The sequence below is a fragment of the Osmerus eperlanus genome, chromosome 16 (genome assembly GCF_963692335.1).
Source record: "Osmerus eperlanus chromosome 16, fOsmEpe2.1, whole genome shotgun sequence".
Taxonomy (NCBI): Eukaryota; Metazoa; Chordata; class Actinopteri; order Osmeriformes; family Osmeridae; genus Osmerus; species Osmerus eperlanus.
Genome location: NC_085033.1, coordinates 4608592 through 4634266, shown reverse-complemented (window position 1 = coordinate 4634266; position 25675 = coordinate 4608592). Strand labels below are relative to the sequence as shown.

At 43.6% G+C, this 25675-nt stretch overlaps 3 protein-coding genes across 8 annotated transcripts; 1 reads left to right on the top strand and 2 right to left on the bottom strand.

Annotated features, from left to right (window-relative positions):
* Window positions 1–190: 190 nt before the first annotated feature.
* LOC134036127 (profilin-2-like) lies at window positions 191–4978 on the bottom strand. Of its 3 annotated transcripts, XM_062480900.1 has the most exons (5): window positions 4832–4978; window positions 4582–4747; window positions 3286–3475; window positions 3036–3050; window positions 191–2019 (listed from the first exon to the last, which is right to left on the bottom strand). In XM_062480900.1, exons 2-5 carry the CDS (start codon window positions 4708–4710, stop codon window positions 1922–1924), a joined length of 432 nt encoding a protein of 143 aa, XP_062336884.1. In that variant the 5' UTR covers window positions 4711–4747; window positions 4832–4978; the 3' UTR covers window positions 191–1921. The 3 variants fall into 3 exon arrangements, with proteins under 3 accessions (XP_062336884.1, XP_062336885.1, XP_062336886.1); XM_062480901.1 differs by lacking the exon at window positions 3036–3050 and having other exon boundaries at window positions 4582–4934; XM_062480902.1 differs by lacking the exons at window positions 191–2019; window positions 3036–3050 and adding an exon at window positions 2026–2339 and having other exon boundaries at window positions 4582–4938.
* Window positions 4979–5896: 918 nt separating this feature from the next.
* On the top strand, window positions 5897–19369 carry LOC134036034 (TSC22 domain family protein 2-like). 2 transcript variants are annotated; one of them, XM_062480744.1, is made up of 4 exons: window positions 5897–8416; window positions 16842–16893; window positions 17186–17827; window positions 17861–19369. In XM_062480744.1, exons 1-4 carry the CDS (start codon window positions 6585–6587, stop codon window positions 17954–17956), a joined length of 2622 nt encoding a protein of 873 aa, XP_062336728.1. In that variant the 5' UTR covers window positions 5897–6584; the 3' UTR covers window positions 17957–19369. The 2 variants fall into 2 exon arrangements, with proteins under 2 accessions (XP_062336728.1, XP_062336726.1); XM_062480742.1 differs by having other exon boundaries at window positions 17186–19369.
* An 896-nt stretch (window positions 19370–20265) lies between these two features.
* LOC134036820 (UAP56-interacting factor-like) lies at window positions 20266–25233 on the bottom strand. 3 transcript variants are annotated; one of them, XM_062481925.1, is made up of 9 exons: window positions 25001–25233; window positions 24327–24449; window positions 24051–24223; window positions 23748–23881; window positions 23214–23286; window positions 23036–23091; window positions 21692–21766; window positions 21469–21598; window positions 20266–20885 (listed from the first exon to the last, which is right to left on the bottom strand). In XM_062481925.1, exons 1-9 carry the CDS (start codon window positions 25071–25073, stop codon window positions 20784–20786), a joined length of 939 nt encoding a protein of 312 aa, XP_062337909.1. In that variant the 5' UTR covers window positions 25074–25233; the 3' UTR covers window positions 20266–20783. The 3 variants fall into 3 exon arrangements, with proteins under 3 accessions (XP_062337909.1, XP_062337910.1, XP_062337908.1); XM_062481926.1 differs by having other exon boundaries at window positions 20266–20888; window positions 23748–23845; XM_062481924.1 differs by having other exon boundaries at window positions 20266–20888; window positions 25001–25231.
* Window positions 25234–25675: the final 442 nt, after the last annotated feature.

Genomic DNA, 25675 nt, shown 5'->3' with positions numbered 1-25675 from the left:
GACTATTTAGGTTCAGGTTCTTTCCTCAAAGGTGAACTTTTTTGTTGTGAAACAGAAGAGCAACTTCTGGGTAACATCTCCAATATCACTGAAACAGAAGTTATACATGTTTACCACACCGATTAACGTAAATCGTATGATTTACGTTACTTAATACTTAGATATGTGGTCTAAGTAAGGACAGACAGGGTTTAAAGGTTGGAATAACTTTTATTTGATCTGCCTGTAAACAAGGGGTGTATATATCAATTCATGGCATTTCCCCTACTTTAATCAAATGCATTGTATATGTTTCATATTAAATTCAAATGCAAATAAATGAGATCACAAATTGCGAGAAGTTCTTTTTAATATGTACATAACCCACAAAACCTGGAGCAGGTTGGTGCCAAAATATCCTTTGGGAAAGTGCCATTAAGTTAGTATTTCGTGGGGCAGCAGTTACAAATCAGGAATAGATCAGATCTTTTATGGCACAGGATACAGTTTTCTCATAAGGTTTACACAAGACAACTTACAAATGTTCTTATTCCAACCAACACCATTTTTCATAAATGCAGTGTACAGTTTTAACTTTCTCTTTAATATACCGTTGATGACAGTTGGATACTTTTTTTAATATATATATATATATATATATATATATATATAATGTAGCGCACAAGGCAGTTAATTCCAAGAGCATTGCTTGGGTATATTTTTCCAGTCAAATGCATTCATTTCGAGAATACAATTTAGAGTTTAGGATGCCGTCTGTAATAGACGAATTTGAAGTAATCCAATTACTTATTTAGTGATCAGACATAGCAGAAAGTGTTTTACAACTGCAATGTCAACTGCATAATGGTCTAATAATTTACAGTCAACAAATGTCAACATTTATCCATCACAAGGGTTTGTAGCATTTCTGAGAATCCCTAAAACTTACATAACACTTGGTCCAATGAAAAAGACTTCCGACATGACAAGATGGTTATGTAGGGAGGCTATACGGCCTTACTGCCAAATCTCAGCAGCATAAGTTAAGTAGCAGGTGGCAGACGGTAGATAAATGCCTGAGCTGTCAAAGATGGAATGTCCATGTAAACTCCAGGATAGTGAAGGACCATGGGAAGAATATCTATCTGAAAACCTCAACAACGCTGATCTGTCATTACACTCAAAACAATATCCCAACACCACAACGACTTAAGACCACATTCAAGTACAACAGCAAAAGCATTAATGAACATTGTTTTTTGGTGTGCTTGAGGGTCACAATGTCTGTGGTGGGACAAATGACTAGTTCAGAGGAAAGCTCTATTTAATTATGCTTATGCCCCATGAGAAATGGACACAGACTTGATGGCAGAATGGAAACACTTTGGCTGGAACATCAACATGTGAGGGCGGCACAGAAACAAGAGTTCAATTCTGTAAACTAAAGCATATGCATGCAACTTTCAAATCCTGGCATGCTGAAGAGAAAAAGGAAGACTACATGACCCTGGGGTCTCGTTGTAATGCTCAAAAGGCATCGTTACTCAAGACCATCTCTATCATTTAATGATTTGTCTTGGTGTGCTTCCCATTTCTACCATCTGCCAGTTGGGTATTGGTTTATACAAGGCAAGTCCAAATGCATCATTCACTTCTGTTATTTATTATTCATTTATTGTTTGCACACTTTTTGTTGTTGTTGGTAAATACATATTTCAACCACTTTAGATGAACATGCTCCTACTGTAGTGTCAGAAAGTGAGAGTTGAGTAAAATGATATTTTATGCAAGTGTAGACAAGGGGATCAAAGCAGCGCAAAACAAAAGTACATACAAATTTGACTTTGGGAGTAACAGCACAGTATACTGGTTTGCTAACTAGTCCTGGACATAGTGTCAATACAATGGGGTGAATGAGAGTGAATGGAGGGTGGGGGCTGCTTTAATATCCGGACTTCCTCAGGTAATCAGTCATGGTAAAAGCTTTCTTGTTGAGAAGTCCGCCATGGACCCCTTCCTTTCCCATGACTATAACCAATGCTGGAGCACAAGGAAGAAAAAAAGACAACAAAATTGAAGAGTTTTTTCACTCCCCGATTGGAAAGGAGAGCAAAGTTGACAGGCTCTTACCACCACCACCACCATTCTTCATTGCTATCAAAGTTTCCAAGACATTTTGACTGCTTGCAGGAGAAATCTTAACAGCAATATTTCTTTCTCTTCTTTTTGTCCCTCAATTTTAACTAAGCAAGCTTGGTGACACTAGAACCCTGAATCCCTCAAGTATTTTGCCATTGAGTATGCCTTCTTATTCAAGCCGCCTCCGTGGACCCCTTCTTTGCCCATTACAAGAACCAAGACTGAAAGATAAGAAATAGAAAAAGGGACAGTTTAGAGAAGCAAGAGGTTAAAGGGAAGAAATGTAAGTGACGGAAAGATTACGAGTTAATGAGGTGTGGCTGAGATGTTCTTAACTGTCACATGATTGTCCATTGGGTGGATGTCAGTAGGTGAGCATGCTTGACCAGGTATAAACCAACTGAACTGTGGTTCTACATGCGCAGCAGACTGCTACCCTTGAATAATGGTGTCCAAAACTAAAAATTGTCATGTATACTAAACCTCCAAGAACAAATAATTTGTTTTTACAAACTAAATACTAGCCAATAAGCAATGACAAAAAGATGTCTGTCTTTTTCTGAAGAATTACCTACAATTTATGATAAGCATGAATGAGCAAGATAATCCTAGTCTACTCAGCCTCCTAGCAAAGAACAGTTCACCCCTGCCTCTTATGATCTAGACAGATGAACATAATTTACAGTTATCTTGTATCAGTTTAAGTGCAATTAAGGTCAAGCGTACTACTTTAATTATGCCCCAACAGACTTGTATGACACTGACCATCACCAAACCCCAAATAAAGCAGTTTAGAAAAAGCAGGAAGAAAAGTAAAGATCTAGTGTGATCATTGAGTGTGGCTGAGGACCACAAAGGCAAACAGGCTTAGTTAGCCTTTTAGGCCAGGCATTTCCCATTTAATCTCTACATGCTACCACTTACTGCAGTGCCTGTATTAGAATAGAAAGTTCATAATTGGCACATGCAGAACACTCATGTTCATCAAAACACTTAAATACTAACAGTAAATAGTTTAAGAACACCAGCTACAACCATAAACTCTGCTATTTGCGATGCAAACCGTCATGCTTGAGACTAGTTTGGATGAGGCGAAGCAAGTTATATTCTCAAATATGTGTGGTAATATACATTGATCTTCATGATTAAAACATGAGCACCCCTTACCTTTTCCAGCCTTTCCTACAGAAATGTTGTATGTTGGCCCTCCTGTGCTCTTTGTCCTGATGTCCATCGTCCAGTCATTGTCAATATGCATGCTGTCTCTGATGACCGAGCACTTTGACCCCCCCAAGGACATACCGTTGGTGAAGAAGCTCTGCCTGTCTTTCCCCACAATTACATCAATTTCTTGTGGCTGAAAGCACAAACAGGAAAGGATGACAATACATTTACAAAAGTTCCTGAAGACAACTAGGACATATCTGGAGGCACCATGAAGTAAACCACTAAGGCCAACGGTTTACAACTTCAGCTTGCGAGTTAACATTTATTTCTCCAGCAGCAGGCGTTGTGTTGTTAGAAGTTAGTTATGCCTAAAACCCATATTGTATCTCCCAATTGCTTAGCTACTGTTTGCTAGCTATGACGAGGTAGGCAACGTCGAAGACAGGAAGCCGCCATCTTCGGAAGGAACCTGCCAAACTGACTTGTGTTAGCGCCTACGTTTTCAGTGCCTACAAGTTATTAAATAATTGGATAACTCTGTTCAAAATAGTCAGCTAGGGCCAAACTGCTATCTGGCTACATAGCCTACCACTTATTAGCTTGCTATGTCTGTCTGAAATAAGGTCGGAGGCATCAAGTTATTAGTTTCCAATGAGCTAAAGCTTGTAAAAATAACTAGACGTAAGCTTAAGTGGAGATATAGGCTAGCGATACCCCACGTACTGAGCTCAGTGGTAATAGGTTAGCTAGTAAACTCGGGCAACGTTAGAGCTAGTTAGCTTAGCATGTAGCGGAAGACAAGGCCGGGGATCATTGCTGGCCTTTTGCTGGATAGCCAGCTATGCTAACTACAGTAGACTAACTGATAAATGAGCAAGAGCACAATGAATGACTCAAACCAGCGCATGCAAATCTCAAGAAGTAGCTCCATACAACAGTCCATCATTGGCACTCGAGACAACACACACGACAGCATGTGTTCCATCTATGAGTTTTATCTAAGATGCCACGAATGAACATTTGAATGCACAATGAGGTGATCGGACGCCACGTTAGGCTAGCTAATCCGCTAGCATCACTTGTGGAGCTATGTTCTCACTCAGACTTAGGTTGCCCTACCACGTCTGGAAAGGCTAGCGCTAGCTAGCTTGGTTAGCATGCTTGTAATGATTGGATTTAGCTATCGTTAGCTAGTTAGCTGTCCCGTTCAGCCAAATTCGTGTTTCTTACTAATAGTTGGTCCACACAAAACTTTACACTGTCTTAAACATTAACTCTTTGTATATCATTTCTTACCGTTATATTGAGAAACGAACCACCGGCTTGTGCTGCCCAAACGTATTTGGCGTCCGTATAACCAACAATGGCGCAATCCTGACAGCTGCCATCGGCCATCAGGTTATCCACGTAGCTTTGCCAAGACATATTTGAGTACTTGATCAACAACTAACCTCCCTATAAGCTGTGAAATATACGGTCTATGATTATCCAGGAACAGATAGTTAAATTGCAAACCAGTCAATTATTTGACACCAATTATACCCACAATTCGACGTTCACAAACGTCTAGTCTCTGGCAATAAAGAAAGTCAATGAATACAAGAAGGCAGCGCCTGGGTGTAGTCCCTATCAGATCACTCCGCACAATGGACTCTAGCGTTTTGTTGCAAAAGAGGGCGGAGGAATAAAAAGGGGTGTTCCGCGCAGTGGTCTGTGTTTGCATGGGAATGATTATTTGTGTAGATTGACGATTTTGACATGCTCACTTCAAATAATCATAAATATGCAACATATCTATCAGCTGTATATATAAGAGAAATATCATTAATGTGAATTTATTGCCAATGATACACATCTGCTCAACTATGCTTTTTATATAGTCTCACATGTTCTTTGTGAAATGTTATAGTTAGCCTATTTTAACATTGTTTTTTAAAAGGGGGTTGGGGGGCTTTATGGCTGCAGCTTGGAGGTTGGACCAATAACTATGTTCTTTTCGCAGATCTCCAAATCTCTCAAAAGTGCACAGGTGTAAAATGTGTTACCTGCTTTTTGAGATAGCCAACTCATCCAAAATTCAGCATAGGCTTGAAAATACTGCGTACGCAGTTTTTGTCTCTAACAGGTTTACTCAGTATCAGTGCTTAACAGATTGTGTTTTCTAAACTCATTCATGCTTTTGTAATTTAGTTTTACTTTTGAAATGTAGGCTACTTTTACGTCCCCAAATGTGCCATGCAGTCTATTATTTTAAAAGTCTGTTTGGAATTGAATGGGCCTGTTTTGAAAAGTAAAATTATCACAAATTCATAGATTTTCTGATATTTGAGTGTGTGTATGTGTGTAAGAGGGATTGTTGCTGGATTGGACCACATTGAGGTGTAACTTACCTTTGAACAGTGCAGAATGAATTTAGTGAAACAGAAAATAATAAAAACAAATATATTTAGCAAGTGTACCTTAGAGTGCAAAACGTGCATACATTGTGTGTGCGTGTGTGTGTGTGTTGGGGGGAGAAAAGGGTGGGGGCATAAAGAAAGAGATATTCTCAAATGTCTTTACGTACAAATTGTTGCGTAAGATTCCCACGATGCAGTGCGGTTACATTCATACATAGCCATCTTGTCAAGATTAAGGGAGGTAGGACGGAGCTGTTTCAAATTTCAGTTTCCCCGAAGTGTAAAATTGAAACGACTCTCTTTTTGAATTTGGTCATACTCGTATTTTGAAAACGTACTACATTTCGGAAATTACAAGTACATGTAGAGTGTAAAGAGGATACTTGTTTTGCGGGATGTCTTACATACTTGTCCTAACGTAGGGGGGAGTGTTGAAGCTAGAGCTAACCTAGCTAGCTAGCTAGCTAGCTGGTTTGGCTAGCCAGCTTTGAGTGAAGCCTGAGGGGTACGGGCCCGCCTCCGCCTCAAGTAGCGCCTGCAGCTGGGGAGCTGTATCTTGCAGCGGTGGGTTGAGAACTATAGAACCGGTATATTAAATGGACAGGCCAGTTCGGATTTATCATTAAGTTGGATCTATTAACTAAAAGTTGTTGGCATCAGCCACATTGCTGAACTTCCGAGGATCAAGCTTCGTTTTGGACTCGTAAAATGCAACAGGAGACAAGAGGAAGACGGGTGACGCAAACTCATCTTGATTATAGTTAGTGATCGTGCTAGCTATACATTTTAGGATATATGTATATCTTCTGTTTTAGACCTCTAGGTATTTAACAGCTGATATCATCTCCCTTGCTTAAATCGGGAGTATTCAGACCAGTGTTGTATACAAAGGTTCTCAAAATGTCCAAAATGCCAGCCAAAAAGAAGAGCTGCTTTCAGATCACAAGTGTAACACAGGCTCAGGTGGCAGCCAGCAGTGTTGCGGACGACACTGAGAGTCTGGATGACCCAGACGAATCCCGGACCGAAGACGTCTCGTCAGAACTTTTCGAAGTGTCCAGGGTCGAGTATGAGACGGTATGCGACAGAATTTCGTCAGAGGAAACCCAAAACAATATTGGAGGGGTAGAAACAACAGGCATTGTGGCACCATCATATACACCTCAAGTTGGACAGTTGTCTGCTATGCCTGGACCTACAAACAAGGGTTTTCGGAAAGCAGGAGTGATAGGCTCAACTCACACAAGCCAGCAAGCCATGGTAACAAGTTCTGTTACCAGTCCTCCTCTTATCACACTGCCTGGGGTTGTGCAACAACAGCCTATCCCACCAGCAAGTGGGGGAACTACCAATATGTCAGTATGCACGTCCCAGCCAGTGGTGAGTAGTTCAACACCTTCTACTACAAACTCTACAGCAAGTTGCAGTTCACGCTTCAGGGTTATCAAACTTGATCATGGTACTGGAGAGCCCTTCAAAAGGGGCAGGTGGACTTGTATGGAGTTCTTCGAGAAAGACTCAGAAGCCTCTGTTGTCAACAGATCAGTAGATAGTATCAGACATGCCAACATCCCAGACCCCGGCACAGACAGGGACAGTGGGCTGGGTGTGACAGGTGGTTCGATGGTTGCCCCAGCGACACACTCGGGCCTAGGCTCCATGACCGATGCTTCTGTGTCTGCCTCTCACACACACTCAGCAGAGACACTGCAGCAACAGCAACTCCACCATCACAACTACAGTGTTGCGCAACAGGCTGGCAGGGGAGCGGCCACACAGAGCACTTTCTCCAACAAGTCGATGACTGCACCAGCCATGCAACCATCGGTTGTACATGTTACAAGCGCTGCCTCCCAGGATTTGGTTCCAATTGGGCACAGCAGCCAGTCTCCTAGTGTTCCCTCTGCAGCCCAGACTCAGACACTAGTCTACCCACCCCAGCAGCAGCCCATGCTACAGAAGATTCCCCTGGGACACCACCTGTCCAACCAGTCCTCAGGTCTTCCTCAGAACCAGGCAGACTATTACCAACAACACCAGGCTGCAACCATGCACCCAGTGGCCTTGGCTGGTCAGACCCTACCTATAGCAAGCCACTCTGTGGGACAGTCTCTGGGCCAGGGCCCCTCGCCGGTCGTGACTCCTTCGGTTGGCGGGGCTTCCATGCTGGGGCAGGGAGGAGAGATGCTGATTGCAGGAGGGAGCTCTTTACCTGTCAGTCAGCCAGCTTCAACCCTGTTGCAGCACTCAGTATTGGGAGGTGCTGGCAGCTCCTTACTGGGTATGGTGCCTACCTTGCAGCAGCAGGCAGTGGGTCCTTATGCCTCATCCGGGCAGCCTCTCAACCTCTACCCAGCTCCCCCCGGCCTCCAGAATGTGCCTGCTGTTGCCGTGGGCACCAGTGTGCCCCCTGCCCTGCTCAGTGCCTCCAGCGCAGCCTCCACAACGCCAAACCCATCCTCCTCTGTCTTGCCTGCTGGTCAGCAGACTCAGATCCCCCCCAATGGTGCAGGAACTCTTGGGAACACAAGTGGGGCCCAGGGCCTCTCGTCTGTAGGAATTGGACAGGTGGAGGGAAGCAGGGGTAAGGTGGAGGGCCTGGCCAGCCAGCCTCCCAGCCTCTCTGGGAAAGACCTGATGAAACCTCTGATGCCTGAGAACCTGCAGCTGACCAGCCCATCTGTCAACAGCCTGTTTGGAATTACCATACCTGTGGACGGAGATGATGACAGGTAAATCACTGTGAGAGCAGGTTAATACATACAGTAAGCAAGAACGAGCTTCTAAGTTAACAACACTGAAGAACCTGCACAGGCACTGTGACAGTTTTGTCACATTCAGTGTTTTCACATGCTAAATAAATGGATAGTGATTAGTCATACGTTAGCCTCTACATGTATCTTGGGACCTTTTGTGTGTATTCTGGAGATAGAACATGAAAGTGTGTTTTGTTACTGACACACAAGCAGTTTAGTGAGGTAAGTGTCGGTTCATCCTCTATACTTGTCATAAGGAAGTCGCAATATCCAAAGAATAGGTTTTTGGTGCTGTATGGCTGGCCAGACTCAAAGACTTTTTCCCTTTGCTGGCTTGGGCTATACACGGAGGGGAAATGACAGGATTGGAGGTGGGGAGAAGGGAGGGGTTGGAGTAGAAGCACACAGAAAGGAAGTATAATGTTTAGTGTTACTCATTAGGGCTTGAAAGAGTGCCGGAGCCAACTTCAGGAAAACACCCATGACCCCCTCAGCTTAAAAACACTCCCCAAAAAGGGTTTGGAATTTACACTTTCGGACAACCTCTTAAGCTGGTTGTGCATTAGATACAGGCATCTATTTACTGTGTCATTTAAATAAACTGGCAAGCTGGGAGCTTACACTGCAAAAGATGGACACTTCTGCAGCAGATGTGTTGTTACCTAGTGTTTTATAACAGGGATTTATAATATTTTATAGCTATATTATTATTTCCAGTTTTATTGACATTTTCAAAAGCCTTTGCTACACATATCCATTTACATTTAGTAATTTAGCAGACGCTATTATCCAGAGTGACTTACAGTAAGTACAGGGACATTCCTCCGAGGCAAGTAGGGTGAAGTGCCTTGCCCAAGGACACAACGTCATTTGGCATTTTGGCCATCTGAGAAGTTGTCTTTGGAAATTAGAAAAGGGCAGATGCTTTAAAAAAAAATATTTGGCAGGTGATTGGATGAACCATCTCCATCACAGGCTAACTTCAACTATGTCTGTAGCTGCTTGCAGTTCCTCATAATACTCTAATCCATCCAAATGACTGTGTTTCAAGCACAAACTAATAAGTCAGATGGACTCTTGCGTGTTTGTGACGCACGCAAACGCAAGTTACACACAAGGTTTTCCCAGTCCTATTAGATTGGCCCATGTCTGAAGAACGTCACAAGTCCATATCATTGAAGAATGAACTGCTAGTCAGATGATATTTGGATCCAGCCTTGGTGAATCAAAGTTACTAAAAGAAACGTACTTGACTCAAGGTAGTTTTATTATTGATTATTTTAAAGATTGATTTGATCTCTGCTGATACACGGGTATGTAGCTAACTGGCATGCATACCATAACACAGATGCAGATACAATTTTTCATCTTATTCATTTCCTTTCTAAACTTAAGACTTTCAGTTCCGTAGCTGTGCACTCAAGGTTGGCAAGCGCAAGAGGAAACGGTAAAGCGCCTCAAATCTCTTTTTATGGTTTCTTTTTACAGACTTTATAGAGCAGGCTGTATGCATGGTCAGTGGTGAAGGTGGTATTTCTGATGCCTAGTTTGACTGTGGTAGTTGTGATTCTGTACGTTGATGAATCCCACAGTTATATGTTGCCATTTAAAGGAGGTGATGCTGCTGATGAGCTTCTTGCAGCTTGATGATTCAAGTGACTGGGCCCTCTGTCCTTTGCTCACTGTCAAATGAGCTCTTTAGCTTGTGAAAAGACCCTCCCAAGTTGACAGCAGCAGGGGTCTTGGCTGATAGGGCTGCGCTATCACACAGCGAACAGTGGTCTTTCCATAGTGGCCCTGTATGCCAGATAAGGATGTGGGAGAGGGGGCGTGTCCACCATAACAATTTTTGTCACATGGGTTCTTCCATGTGACATCACCTAGCCATGACACCCACCCTCTCATGTGGTTCAAATTTTTCTATAATTAAAAGGATCAATACGACAACAAATTGTAGGATTACGACTTATTCTCCCTTTTTGTCATGTTGTGTCAACTTAGAATGAATCTGGGTCACTTCACAAAAAAAACTCCTACTCCTCCCAATGTCATTGAAATATATAGTCAACCCCACACACAGTGCAGAGAGGTGCCAGGTATGTGAAGCTAAACCCCCCCATCTGGGCACCTGGCCAGCCATACCTGACAGCAGTGCATCTGTACATTCTGTGCTACCTCCTCTGCTGTGTCTAGTGGTAGAGTCCCTGACTGACAGGCAAGCAGAGAAAGATTTGTTGTTCACGGAAAGATAGTGTTGAATGACATTGCTGTTGAACAATGAATGAGATATTCCTAGAGCTGGAGGAGGTGCTCTAGAGAGCGTGAAGCAAATATGGAAACTATGTATGACGTCCTTCTCTATCTCTTGTCAAGAAATACAGAAGCACAGTCTCTTGGTCCAATGACTGAAACTTATGTTTCCTTCCTCGGTAAGATAAGGAAAAGTGCAACCAGAGGTAAAACAAACAGCCACATTCAGAAATGCCTTACTGGAATTGAGAGTTTTTACAAATCAATTAAAAAGTAATCACCTGCTGAAAGAAATCTGTAATTGAATCCCAATGTGCAACTTAAAATAAGTCCTCCAGAGCCAGAAAAGTAGGGGGGATGTGCAGCAGGGACAGCCATAGGAGAGAGACAGTGAGTGGGTGGACAAGAGGAGGAGGGGTAAACGTTCGTTTAGAGAGATTTGGCTCAATATTCTTGTGCAGGGGGTGGAGCACAGAGTTTTGTTGTCGCTACTCTGTAGCGACAAGAAAGTAGACAGCGTAGAGGGAGAAGCTATACTTCCAGTTTTTGTCACTGCTCCTGTCAGGCTTCAGTGAACCACAAATCTTCACAGGTGTTAGTAATAAAATTGGTTGAAATTGAGTTGGAGTTAAAACAGAGCTCATAAGCATTTCTTTTTTGCATGATAAAATACTCAAGCCAGTCGGGCAGCACTTGTTCTATAACCATAATCAATAAGATTAGTTTGTCCCTGTGTGTAGTATTTCCTTGTTTTTGTTGATATATTTTTTCCCCTCACACATAATGTCCACAGAATGTCCTTACTGTTCAGGCTTGCGTCAACGTATGGTATTGCGGTGAAAGTTGTAGGGGTTGCAGGCATAGCCATAGCTCCATGCAAAGTGGGCCCATTGGAAAAGGATATGTAATTTGTGTGTCACTTTGCCTCTGACCTCTGGGAGGGTGTCCTGCTGTTTCCTGTTTTTCTGAGAAGAACGGAGGAGGATGTAGGGTGATCATTGTCTCACCCTCTGTCTCACTGCACAGTCCCTTTGCCCTCACTACCATCTACAGCTGCTTTGAAATGTAAGCAACTTGTGGTGCATGTTTAAGCCGTGGTCGTACGGTAAATACCTTCTTTCTTTGTTTCTTTCTTCAGAAAGCACTATTGTTCTACTACCAAGACCGACTCCCAGTCGCTCTGTCTATAAGCACTTCCTCAGTCAGCACCTCTGCCACAGGTACACAGAGGCCCTCTTGTATCTACAGAACAGCATGTCCTCAGCTCTGCTTATTATAGGCTGTTTCAACAGCATCTCCTGACTTAGGCTTATGTCATACTGGCTTCAGCCCAGGTTGGCCTACACACCTATTCCATCTAGCTATGTGTGGTATTTAGGTGGCTGGCTTGGTTCAGTTGAAGGTTGAACCGGGACTTTCAGCACACAAGGCCACTCTTCCCTGGGAACCCAGGTTCCTTCCGGTCTCTTTGCTTCTGTCTTGGTTTGCCCTCTGCCACCTGGTTGAGTAGGGGCCTACAAGGGTTACATTTCCAAAGAGAAGCCATGTTTGAATTATTACAGTGGGAGTGGGGCACTCTCCTCGTCCCTCTCTCCTCTTACTCCAACCTTTGCCTTTGGGAACTACCCCCCAGACCCCCTAGGGTGCTGGAATCTAAATAGTCCTGACCTACTTCTGCTGTGGGACTGACAGTTGGGCCTGAGGACTGAAGGGTACATGAACACCAGTCTCTCGCGCTCTCTCTCTCCCCACCCTCTCTCTCCAATTCTCTTTCTCTCTCTACCCCTTTTTCTCTCTCTCTTCCCATCTCTCTTACCTTTATTTCTTAATACTCACCATACCAAATGTCTAAGGTCTTGCTAATCTCATGCTCAGACAATTTTTCTGTGTACTGGTATTACCAATACAAGAAGTGAAGGAAGTCAGTATATTAGCAAAGTAAGGCAACAAATAAGTGAAATCACTGAGAAATAATGCCTCAGTTTGTTTTCAACCCCCCCATCCCCCACAAACCCAAGGGAAAAGTTAAAGTGTTTGGTCCTGAGGTAATGTGACAAGGGGAGTATTAAGCCAGAGGTTTCTAGGAAAAGAGCTCTGTCTTAAGAGTTGAGATATTCACACACATGCAGTTGATAAACTTGTTCTTCCCCAGTGTAGGAATGTGTGTGTGCCTACGCCTGTATGTGTGTTTGAGTTTTTCTGAAGTGAACGAGGGGCGGGGGGGGCATTTTCCTTCCACACACACACACATCCCTTGCTATAGAACACTGTGTACTTCGTGGACTCAAAGGCCCCATAGTTAGGGGCATAGGAGGTAATGTTAACCATCTGAGCCAGACCACTCCCACTCCCCACCTCCTACTAACACAGCAGTCACCAAAAGACAACTTATCTTATAGTCTGTAGACCTCAACGTAAGATGTTGGAACTTTTGAGATTCTGGCATGAGACTGTACTGGGATTCTCCTTATGGGTGATTAGTGGTTACTGAGAAACGGGAATAAAAGACACTTATGAGTTTTTGTGGACTGTGTACACTACCAATTTAGTTTCTACCTGGAACTTGTGATATCCCAAGTGCAATCTCAGCACCCATCGTTGAACACTCTTCTGTTGCTCAACATGAGCCAGGCCTGCTTTCTCCTCTTTTCTATCCTCCCTACCGATTTATCTCCCTCTCTGTCTCTCTCTCTCTCCCCCCTTCCCTGTTTTTCCTTTTCTTTTTGGTTGGCACAGGAACCCCTCCATGGCTTTCTACCAGGCCTTCCAGTCTGGCCACAGGCTGCAAGACTCTAAGGTCCACATTGATAGGTACTGTACTGGCTCGAACAGACCTGCCTGTGTGCATGAGTGTGTGTTGGCGTGTGTGTTTGTGTGTGTGTGTGTGTGTGTGTGTGTGTGTGTGAGGGCAGCCGCATGATATTTGCGTGTGTGTTTGCAGTGAAGTTCTCAGTGGCAAACTATGTACGTGTTCATGGATGGGAACCAAACATAGAGGACCTCCATAGCCGGAATGAGGGTACATTCAGAAGGCAGAACATTCTTTAGATACAAATTGAAAAACCTATGAAAAGGGTTGGCATGTAAACTATATCTGGATGGGCAGAACAGCAGATGGGGAGACAAACTGCAATCAGAAACGTTCAGAGGACACACCAGCAGCACGGCTCAGGAACTGCACACACAGGCAGTCATGTCACACCCGGTTGCCTCCCCTTCACTCTCCCAGCCCTACGGTGAGGCTCGGACTGCAGACCACTGACTAAAATATTGACTGACTTGTTAGTGCCTCCCAACAGAGACACTAATGGAGGTGTGTGTATGTGGGGGGGACTTGTCAGCATCTTGGAAGTGTGCTTTTTTGGCTTTTAGTTTTCTCCCCTCCCCTCACGCCTGTAGTTTGGGACTAGAGTAACTTTGGAGGGCCTCAGACTGAATACTTGGGATCCTTTCCTGTTCCTGAGGTGTATTGCTGGCACACAGACTCCTATTATTAGCACACAGATTGAATTACAGCACACAGATGGAATTAGTAGTGGCCCTGGGTCCTTAACAGATTGTGTCATGTCAGTTGCATTTGTCAGCATTACTTGGCTCACGTATGGACTGTGAAGATCAGACTGCTGTTTTCTGACATTGTGTGCCGATTGGCTAATAATGACACCTGTTGTAATATGACAGCAGCTATGCTCACAAGCCTCAGGCATGATTACCTCACTACAAGAGCATGGTTTTAAAGCACCTTTGCATGAGAAATAGGCATTCAGTCAAGTTGTCTTTAACTGCAGAGAAACATTTGCCTGTTGTCACGCAAAGCTCGTTTGCACCTGCTCCTTGAAGACATTGTACTGTGTCTTTAATGAGCAAGCACTCTGTAAAGTTCACTAAAAGGTGTTCATCTCACTTACACACTGTGAACATGCGTTGTCGCTGGCCTTGCTTTTGAGCTTTGAGCTTCTTTTTATTGTGTGCCAAAGGGGTGAAGAGAATGTCCTAACCTGGGTTGTCTGTGTCACTGAAATAGCCTCCAAGTTACACTCAGGCAACAGTTGCCAGGGGCAAGGTATGACAACCCCCCTGCCCCCAATAAACCGAGACGTGTTTGATTCTCAGTCGTCTCTGGGACCCCTTCTCCCTCTCAACCATTCGTAGTTTAACATATGACCACTAAACCATCGACGGTGCCCTCCCTCACGCCTCCTGTTATTGCACAAGGTAAACTTTACAACTCTGAGTTTCCAAGATGGACCAGGATAAGAGCGCATACCATTCGCCGGCGTGTCGTTTGATCTCAGCCGAGCATTGAGCCCTGTGTGCTCCGAAACGAACACAGGCAGTTGTACATTGTTTGTACTATTTCCCCTAGGTATAGAGCCAGATTGGTGGCTTCACCACGTATTCTGTGTGTTTGAAGTCAGGGGCTCGTCCATTGAAGGCCATTGCTTTAACAAGAGCCGTGGGGCTTCAGGCTGGTCATGTGGGTGCAGAGGGGGCTTACTTGGTGGTGTGGTTCTCCAAACACCATCCACTGCCAAGCCTCATGTTCTGGTCTCTGTACAGTCATCATGACCAGTTGCTCTTGGATGAGAGTCTTTTCACAGGACTTCTGGGAAATGTAACGCTTCTTTTTTAGCTCCAGCTGTACCGTTCTTCATCTTTGAACATTGATTCTTAGCTGCTGCAGGGAGTGAGTCATGAACAGTGGCTACTTGCAAAGAGGCCCGTGTCTACCAGCTCGCTAAACTCATGATAGGGAATATTTCCACATCTGCATGAGGTCTGCTCGATGGGGAGGTGTGTGTGTGTGTGTGTGTGTGTGTGTATGCCCACGTACACACCTCCTAACCTAATGAAACACACATTGGGTTAGCCTAACCCGCTCTCCAAAGCACTTCCAAGAAAAGTGTTTGAATTGGTGATCCTGTCAGCCTTACAGGATGTGTGTGTCTTGGTTTGTCTTCATTTGTCAGCTGTTTTGTAAAGACACCTGGGGTCACATGGCTGGAGGAAGAGCTATGAGGACATTCCTCACCTGGTTGGGTAGCGTCCTGTTGATACTAATCGTCTGAACAATTGCTCCAGCAAGTTATTTTAATGGCAGAGGAGAAACACAACTTTTTGTGCTCTGTTATTATGTGTGTGTTTGAGAGAGGCAGAATAAAATACTTGGTGTGTACATGGATGCTAGATGGTGTGGTTTGTTAACAAAGTCCCTGTGGAAACATAATTTATTGAATAATGATGCATGACAGATTGCATCCATTGATAAAGAGTACCATGTGAAAAAGGGTTAGATTTCAGTCACCCGTGTCATATTATTTTTCCTTGTCTCCACATCAAAAAGCTGGGGAGGTGTGGTTTTCTCCCCGCCTCCTAGTAAATCAGTTTCGACTTCTACAAATGTTTGTCTCACGTTTCATCTCGCTAAATGTAGTTCCAACGTGATCTACTTCAGTACCTCGGTGAGCCGTAGTGACCTTCTTTCTACAGCTGCCAGTGAAGGAGCACTGTTCGCCCAATCATGCGGTGCACAATTTCTTACAATTTACCGCCCTGTCCCATGTCCCCGTATGGTTGTTCGGGGTCACTGTATACTTACAGGGAACGACGCAGGTAAACGTATATTATTTTCCGTTTGGCACTTCTTTAAATGGGTTTTGCTTGTTCTATGCATCATTTGTTTAAAACGTGCAGCGTGTGTTTTGTTGAAGTGAGAAACCAAGTCGTTTTTTTCCCTGCTCTTGGCAACTGACTACACAGCTTTGTTGGCATTACATGGGCATTTTTGTAGCCATGTCAAATTACATCATTTGTGAAAGCATGCACTTCTTCTGCACATCTACAACAAATGAATTATACTTCCCATACAGGGCTACTTGGAATGAAGTCGGTAGCCTATATAACGCGAACATGCCTAACCACATTCATCGGGCCCCAGTTGACCCAAATATAATCTCTGTATGTTAGGCTTATAACTAATGTGCTAAACGGTGAAAATGGTCAATATATCAACTTTTGGATATTGCAAAAGTGGTTTGTGTTTAATGCTTTATTTGACTGTCTGCAATCCCATTTTTTGAACAGGTTAGTCAATCAGTTTTCATTGTGTAGCCTAGTTGTCTGAATACATTATCGTTTCTTCCATTTTTAGTGCCTCTGGAGCCAGTGTTGTTGCCATTGATAATAAGATTGAACAGGCAATGGTAAGTCATTGATTTTTTATAAGTGTATAATTTAAAATGTAATTATACTGATTTTGGACATACTAGAACACAACATGGTTGACTATCCATAACAGTAATTAAGACTATTTTCCATTTCAAATAGACAAAGGTTTTTGTTCTCCCCTAATGTATATTATGATTGCAGTATCATATGCTGGTTGTAGGACATCAGGAATGGCTTCCCTAGTGTGGGGTCTAGATAGTACTTGGATGTACCAAAAGGATACTTGTGAGCTCATAGTTTGTTCCCAATTTGGTTTTGCCTGCTCAGGACTTGGTAAAAAGCCATCTAATGTATGCGGTGCGTGAGGAGGTGGAGGTTCTGAAGGAGCAGATCAAGGAGCTGTTTGAGAGGAACTCTGTACTGGAGAGGGAGAATGCTGTGTTGAAATCATTGGCCAACAACGACCAGCTGTCACAGCTTTCCGTCCCAGCAGCCTCAAACTCTACGAGCGCTCCTCCCCAGCAAGGGGCCGGACAACTTAATGTCTCTGCCCCACTACAATTGCAGCCTCAAGTGCAACTCCAACCCCAGCAACACCAGGCCCAACCCCAGCAACACCAGGCCCAGCCCCAGCAACACCAGGCCCAGCCCCAGCAACACCAGGCCCAGCCCCAGCAACACCAGGCCCAACCCCAGCAACACCAGGCCCAACACCAGCAACACCAGGCCCAGCCCCAGCAACACCAGGCCCAGCCCCAGCAACACCAGGCCCAACCCCAGCAACACCAGGCCCAGCCCCAGCAACACCAGGCCCAACCCCAGCAACACCAGGCCCAACACCAGGCCCAGCCCCAGCAACACCAGGCCCAGCCCCAGCAACACCAGGCCCAACCCCAGCAACACCAGGCCCAGCCCCAGCAACACCAGGCCCAGCCCCAGCAACACCAGGCCCAACCCCAGCAACACCAGGCCCAACCCCAGCAACACCAGGCCCAACACCAGGCCCAGCCCCAGCAACACCAGGCCCAGCAACCCCGGGCCAATCTTGAAGCCAGCCAGCACCCTCAGCAAACACAGCCTAGTGTCACCTCTGCTTGAAGCTCATCCTGTTCCTCTCTGTTCATGAAAGGGACAGAATAATACGTAATTGAATCCTCAATTAGTTACAGTTTGAATGTGAAAGCCACCAGCTTGACTACAACCAAGAGCAGCGCTTCTGCGTGTCTGTGTGTGTATGTTAAGAGATTGTCAGTGTGTTTGTGAATACACGTATGAATGTGTGCTGTAGGCCTTCCCAGTGTTAATGCAATCATCCAGAGAGAGAGGGAGTGGTGGGATCTTACAAGTGGCACCTTGCTGGATCTTGGACTAGTTGAATGCTTGGTCAGAGCCTGTGGACTAGATGCTGACTCATGACTCGACCCCCCCCCCTTGGGTGTGGAAGAGGGTACAGCTCACAGGAGGGACGAATGAATAAGTCAGAGATATTTTTTTAAGCGATATAATCCAGTGGGTGGACGGGTTTATTTTTAGCCTTGCTGTTTCGTGGAAGTGGAAGAGTCTATTTTCAGAGCCGTCACCGCTGCCATTGCTTAATCGTGAGTCCAATCCATGCATCAGAGGTCTACTGTTATGATTATTTATTACAGGGCTGCTATTTTCATAAAGGAACAATGTCATGATTTTTTTCTTCTTCAAAATGATCACCCCTCCACACACACGTTTTCCTCTGTGTTTCAAGTGATTGGCCACCTTGAAAATCCTGGGGTCTGTGAACATGAACTACCTTTCTATGTAGGCAATAAAGTCTGACATTAGTCTAACACTAACGGCAGTTATAGTTCGGCTTTGTGTTTTCACAAATGACAAGATCCAGTTTGAATGTACATCTTTTTGTATAGTGTTAAGTATCAAAAGCATAGCAAGTTTGTACAGGTAAACGCCAATTATTGTGACATGAAATTGTAACCTGAATCTATTGGAGGCTATTTTTATTTTGCTAGTTTCTTCTATCAATAGAAAGTATTGCCATACTATTCACCCCCTACCCCATCATTATAGCCTTGTCTTCATGTGCATTTGTCTTTGGTTAAGGGGGGAAAAGCTGTGAAATCGTTCAACATACTTTGTAACCAAAGATGCAAAGCTGTGTAAATCGATTATTTTGTAATGCACATTGTTGGTTTTTTTCTTTCTCTACAACAAAATATTTTTGTTGCTGTTTAGCATGTTCTGCATGATCTGTAATCTTCAAACCACTTTCTTACCTCATTTTTATTCAGCACTCTTATTGTAAGATAGTAGTCTGTGAACAATGTCAGAGGGGGGAAATGGAAAAAACAGCTGGAGATTTTGAGAGAAAAAACTAGTGTCGCTGACACTAGCTACAGAAAATGAAGTGAGCCATGTATTTTTTTTTTTCATTTAAATGGTGTTTGAATTTCCTATGCCAATAGTTTTGTTACATTGCTAAATTTAATGTATTTAAATAAATGCAATATTCAGATTACACCCATTGTAGTAATTTGTGCATTGATACCTAGCAACCAGATACTGTCCATCATTTAGACACTATAAATGTTCAACTAATGTAATCCTTACATGTCATGTGACATATCATGTAAGGCAGTGTGGGGGAATATCCCTTTAAACTCGCCTGGTAAAACACAGTTGATTCTGAGTAGGTCAGATGGTGGATTTAACCTGGAGCCATTTCTGCTTGACTAACGAGGGCTAGAAGAAGGTTGCATCCAGCTCGCAACCAGATCAAAACTATCCAGCAGCTGAACACTGAGTGGGAATACTCTACACCAGCTAAAATGCCAAATCAGTGCCTTGACAACTAATGCTTGAGATGATGGAATGGAAGTTTATGGAAACGTGAGTAATTGTACCTGTTATATCAGTCTACAAACGTTGCGTATCTAGATTTGGTAAGATCTGTGAAGTACCCTTGAGAAGTTTAATAGATTTTCAATTGGAATGACCATTTGGAGCCACACGATGGCTCCCACATCCATCCAGAACACACCAACCGACTTTCCACTATCCTTAAACCGTAGAATACACATTTCTGTTTCATTCAAATGGTTCTTACCACACAGATGCAGATTGTAGTCAGGGCAGTTTAGTGGGATGGAGCAGTCTCCATGGGATGGTTGCACAACCACATCTAAACAAATGTTTGCTATCTTCGGAGCCCTTGGTCCTCCTAGCTAGTGCCTTTAAATCCAGTTCTCATCTGTGACTGAAATAAGAATAGATTATCCCCCTAATGCCACTATTAAAATGGAACTGATCAACTCTGCCACTGAAAAACAAATACAAATATGTTGTTTTAAACAGTCAGCTAAACAGTAGTTAAATACACAGCAACATTGATAGGCATTGCAACTTGCATAAGTTAGAAAAAAGAATGTTGAGCAATTGTTTATTTAAAACATTACAAAAAACGACCAATTTTTCTTTTAAATCTTCAAAGCACTTACACATTATTCACAGCTCGAACAAATATCCCTGGCACAACCTCTCAAAGAAAAAAACTCTCTGGGTGGCCTTTACAAAGATAGTACTGCTGTCCCACTTCAGGTGAAGAAAACATTGTCCATTTCCTCCTGATACAACAGACAACAGCCCCTAAACACAACACAGACTGTAATACAGTGTGAATGATTCGGATGCCTTGATTGAAAATAGAAAGGTTGTTCCTCTGTGATAACGGCATCTCAATTTTGAATAGTAGTGGACAGGGTATTCTTATTTCTCCCACTAACCCCTCATCAAGAGTAATTCAAGACCGTTGGATTAATCCATCCTTCAAAACTGTTGTTGGGGGGGTGGGGGGTGGAATTGGTCATTGTGTGAGAGAAAGGTAAAAGGATAGAAAGGGCCGTTGAAGGGTATCCCTTCTTCTGTTTGTCCTGGACTAAGCGACAGTGACAAATCGGCTGCCTTTGCTTGCTGTGGCAGTTGTGGCAAAACGCTGATCTTTGAGAATCCGGAATCGCTCATTCAAAGTCATCTTTGTCTGCTGTGAAGAAAAAAAACTAATGAATGAGGAAGCTGGCAAGGTTTAAATATCAGACGTTACATGTTCATTTTCACACACAGACATTAAACCAGTAGATAGTGATAGGAATACATAAATGGTGATATCAGCACATTTGTGGTTTCAGTGACCGTGAACAAAAGAAAGATTATGATCTTAGCAATGCAAGTCGTTGGCGAGCTGGCATTAAACTAGATGGCGCTGCATGTGAAAAGAAAGTGTGTGATGCATGTGCCTATTTGGTTTGTGGCAGCACATCAAAATACATCACCATCTGAATGAACCATATAAATCTGTAGTAAACATTAAAAAGGATTTGCCATGACAATCTAAATCAACAGTTTTTGGAGCCTGTTTTTAAGTTCCTGTGAAAGGTCAGCTGTCAACACCTCAATGTTCCTTTTATACTGCCAGTAAAATTCTCTTGGACTAGCTTAAAAACGTTTAGATTCTAAAGATTTGTCAACGTGAGAGTAAAACTTTATTTTTGTTTGATTTGTGACTGGTCGCTTTTGATCGCAGCCTCAAGTTCAACTCCAGCGCCAGCAGTGGTTGTTCTCACCGGTTTCCCCACACTGTTGATGTCAAATTCCAGAGGGACTCCCTTAGGTGGCTTCTTTTCCTCCACAACTTCCATCTTGGGTGGAGGTATACTGGGTGCTGGAGGGTGTAGGGACCAAGCGCTTGGAGGCCTGGGTAAAACAAGACATGAAACAGAGCACATTTTGAGTCATGAGACTTGGGCGGTGGCATGTGATGCTTGTCATGCAGTAAACAGTACTCACTCTGGCTGTGTTCTGGCTGTGGGGTTGTCAATGGACACAGTGAGGATTCCACTGCTGTTTGTTGATGTACGCCACCTGGGGGAACAATTAGGTAGATGCACAGCTTTTTGTCTGACTGTGTCCTCCAAAGAAGGATCCATTTAAAGATCCTGTAAAGCAAATTCCATGATTTGCTTCTCAGTACATTGTATACGTGTGAAATGAGTTCCTGAAAGCATGTGCAAAGGGCGAAAACTTTGTCGCACTGAAATGTGGAGTTGGACTGTAGAACAGTTTCTCTTCCGTTTTCAGATCAGGTTTTAATGGGCGGGCCAACATTTTTCCTATCTACGTCATTTTGACCCATCTACGTCAGATCACTGAATGGTTCCTCCTGCTGTACTGTTATTGTAGCCTACATCAGCTAGCTAGCTAGCTTCAGGATGTCTCCCTCCACCCCAAACTACATCTTCCCTGGATGCAAAAACTTCAGCTGCGCTGCAACACTATTTAATTTCCCTATTGATGAGGAAAGGAAAAATAGGTGGATTGATTTTGTGAAGAGCCACGCTGATGGAGAGCTTCGGATAAACTTCAACAGCCGCCTCTGCAGTGACCATTTCACAACATTGACCACAGACAGACGGGGTTGAGGGACACACCCTCTCAGCGCGGAGCTGTACCGAGCATCGCCCTCCCGGCCGTTCCTCCTCCGGTCGCACCTGGACTATCCACCGCTGCCAGCAGTTCATCACTCAGTTCTGTGTGCTTGTTATAATTATAATAGATTACTTTTCCAGAGGTATCTCTGCTATGAGTTAGTGCAAACCGCTAACTTGACATTAGGCTACTCGGTGTAGAATGATGGTATTTTGGTGAAATGGTACAGCTAATGTGCTAGAAGTAGTTGGAGAGCTCTGGTGTCCATTTTTACTCCTGTGTTACAGCTCAGGGGAACATTTCATTTATATGCATCTGTATGTTTCACTCATTGAACAAATACATTCTAATTCTATACTGTTTTGTTTGGCTTGACGTAGCGTCCATTATCTGGGTCGTAGGTAGGCAGCGAGGGGCGGAGCTTCAGCTCCTTCAGGCGACACGCCCCCCTAGTCTCAAGCAGAGAAGTGCTGATTTTCTCACTATTTCAAAGCCTAATTTAACATACTTGTCTGTGATTTTTTCATTCAAATTTGGATGGGTAGTTAAGAACACATTGTTCTGTGGTGTGGTGAACTTAAACTTGTTTTCAATTCCACTTTACAGGATCTTTAAAATGTCATAAATGTGACATCAGCAGATGTTCAGGCCGACATCCATGGAATTTGGGGTGGTTGAATATCAAGCATCAACTCAAATACTTACTGCCTGTTTCTGCCTGAAACAATGGGTTGAACAGGCTTCTGTACTTGTGTATGAACCTAAAAGAAAGAAAAGGTTTACAGATGCGGCACTCAATCCCACATCTTTACAGGATGTCGAGCCTGTTTGGTATAAACAGTCATGGTCATAAGCAATGTCAAATAGACCTTTGAACTCATACCTTGAGCCCCCTTCGGGACAGAAACGTGGCTTGACGGGCATCTCTCTGAGCCTGTTGAACTGGAGGCAAGGGCCTGGTTGGATTGGAGACAGGATTACAACAAACAGAAATTGGTCCAGAAACTAAAAACTTGTGTTATCTTCGGGTCATTCTGACCCATCAGTCATTGTGACCCACCGTCGTATTGCGACAGATTTACCGCATACAAAGACAAAGTGAAGCATTTTCTTTTAACCGTTGGGCTGTCTCAGACCCCCCACATTGCAAAGGTTAAAAGAAAATTATTTTAATTTGTTTTTGTATTGGGTAAAATTGGGTAAACACAACGATGGTTCGTTATGAACCTTTGGGTCATGTGACCCGAAGGCAGCACGAGGGTTAATCATGATGGTCTCCGAATCATACTGCCAACAAACTTCTAGCTGAGAAAAAATGAAAATGTATATATGTTATGTCAAATATACTTTGTGAGATTTCCACTATGGAGATGTGGAGGCGGTCACTAACGAAGACAAAGAAATCAGCCAGCCTCACCGTCTCTTCAGCTGAAAGGGCCTCCGGGCTGCTGTGTTGGGGCCTCTCTGCATGTCAGTCGGCCTGTGTGGTCTCATCTGGCCTTCCAGCCTTCTGTACTGGGTATTGTTGCGTTGGACAAAAGGGCGTGACTTCTGTTAGAGATGTAATTGGTGAAGATTGAGTGGTTAATTAGCGGTAGCCTCTTGGATCCCTCAAGTCCCTTCTTTTTAACTACTTTCAAAAACACATGGCACTTCCACAGGAAAGTGAAGTTTGTGGATTCTGAAATACGTAGGAGATGAATCCAGATTCCCTTGCTACCTGATTGACAGGCGGTCTGTTGAATGGACTGATGCCTTTCTGTAGAGAAGCTGTCCTCCGAGCAGCCAGTCCAGTGATGACCCCTTGCCCCCGACGTCGACCTGCTGGAGGTGGAATCTTCCTGCCTCGAACACCAAACCTTGCTGCCTTGGCTCCTCTAGTTACACCTCCTCCTGGATATGCAAACCCATGTTGTCAAACAAACACTGTTACATGTGTATCCACAGGTGTCATCTGTAAGTTATGACTATCCAAATCCAAAGGACAAATGCAGACCTCTTTGAATTGGTCCCCCATTTCTGGTTGCAACTCCTCTTCCCTTGGGAAACTGGCCTTTGAGATTCCCTGTGCTCTGTCTCCGTGTTTGTTGCTCTTTCTTGTTTAAACGAATAATGTCATCTATAGGGACACAGACATATGTTAAACAAACAACAACAAAAACTCAAGTCGGTTCAATTCAGGCAGTCCATCATAAAATAAATAATATAGGTTCTGCACACATCTCGTTAAGTCGGTAGCACTAGCTAGCATTAGCTAACATGAATTCATAAAGCTACAATATGTGATTCAGTGCTGCCTTCGATACGTTTATTGCGAGAACGTTGCCTCTGACACCTTGACAGGAAACAGCAAATATTCTGATGTCTTGTTGCTGTGTTGGCATGAAACAAAACTAGGTAGCTTGAAACTCACGACACTTTGGAATTCTCAAACATGATGAAGAACCCGTTTGGAACGTGCCTTCGTGTAAACTAGCTAGTTAGCATTAGGTGTGCCAGATTGTAAATAAACAAGCCCGAGCATTATGGTAAATTTGTCTCGGAAGCTTGCAAGGCAACAGTAAACGGGGACAGTAATAGCAATGTGTTCTGTATTTATTAGCCTGGCTGCTGCTGTTCAGTTATGTCGTGGATCTTTCCAGATACATTGTTTGCAGCGTGAGGCCTCACCTAATGACATGTCGACTTTATCAGGTCCGACTGAGTTTCTCCCCCGTCCAGAAGAAAAACCAGGGTTGCTCATGATTCTGAAATCGGTAAACGAGTGTGATAAGCAACAACAAAAAAGCAACTGGAGCCAGCTACCTATTACAAGTCAGTTTTGTGTTGAGTTGTTTTGCTTGCTAGCTACTTCCGTGGCTACACAGTAGATGACTAGAGTAAACGAGTCTCCGGTTGGTTGCTTCCCAAGATTTCAAAATAAAAGGTACTGATGTATAAAATACTAGATTACGATGAGTAAACCAAATCCTGGTAGAAACATTTAGATTAAATTCTAATATAATATAAATAATCATTCATTCAATAACTGTCAATTTAGTTTAAAAAATTTTAGGTCAAAAGTGCACAGTGAGGAAAACTGTAATTATATTTGTAGACCTACCTCAATATGGGATGTGTTTTAATGGATTCCGTGAATGTCCATTTTTTCTACTACAGTAAAACACGTCCTGTAACTATGTAGACTAAAGACGTATCAATATTGTGACACATGTCTCACTCCTGAATAAATGTAATTTCCATTTGATTAATCTCTCCTTGTATATTTGTGTACCAATCACCCCCATGAGTCCAGGGCACAAGGGCCAGACTTTCTCCATTATTGAGGGTCCAATGGTAGGCTAC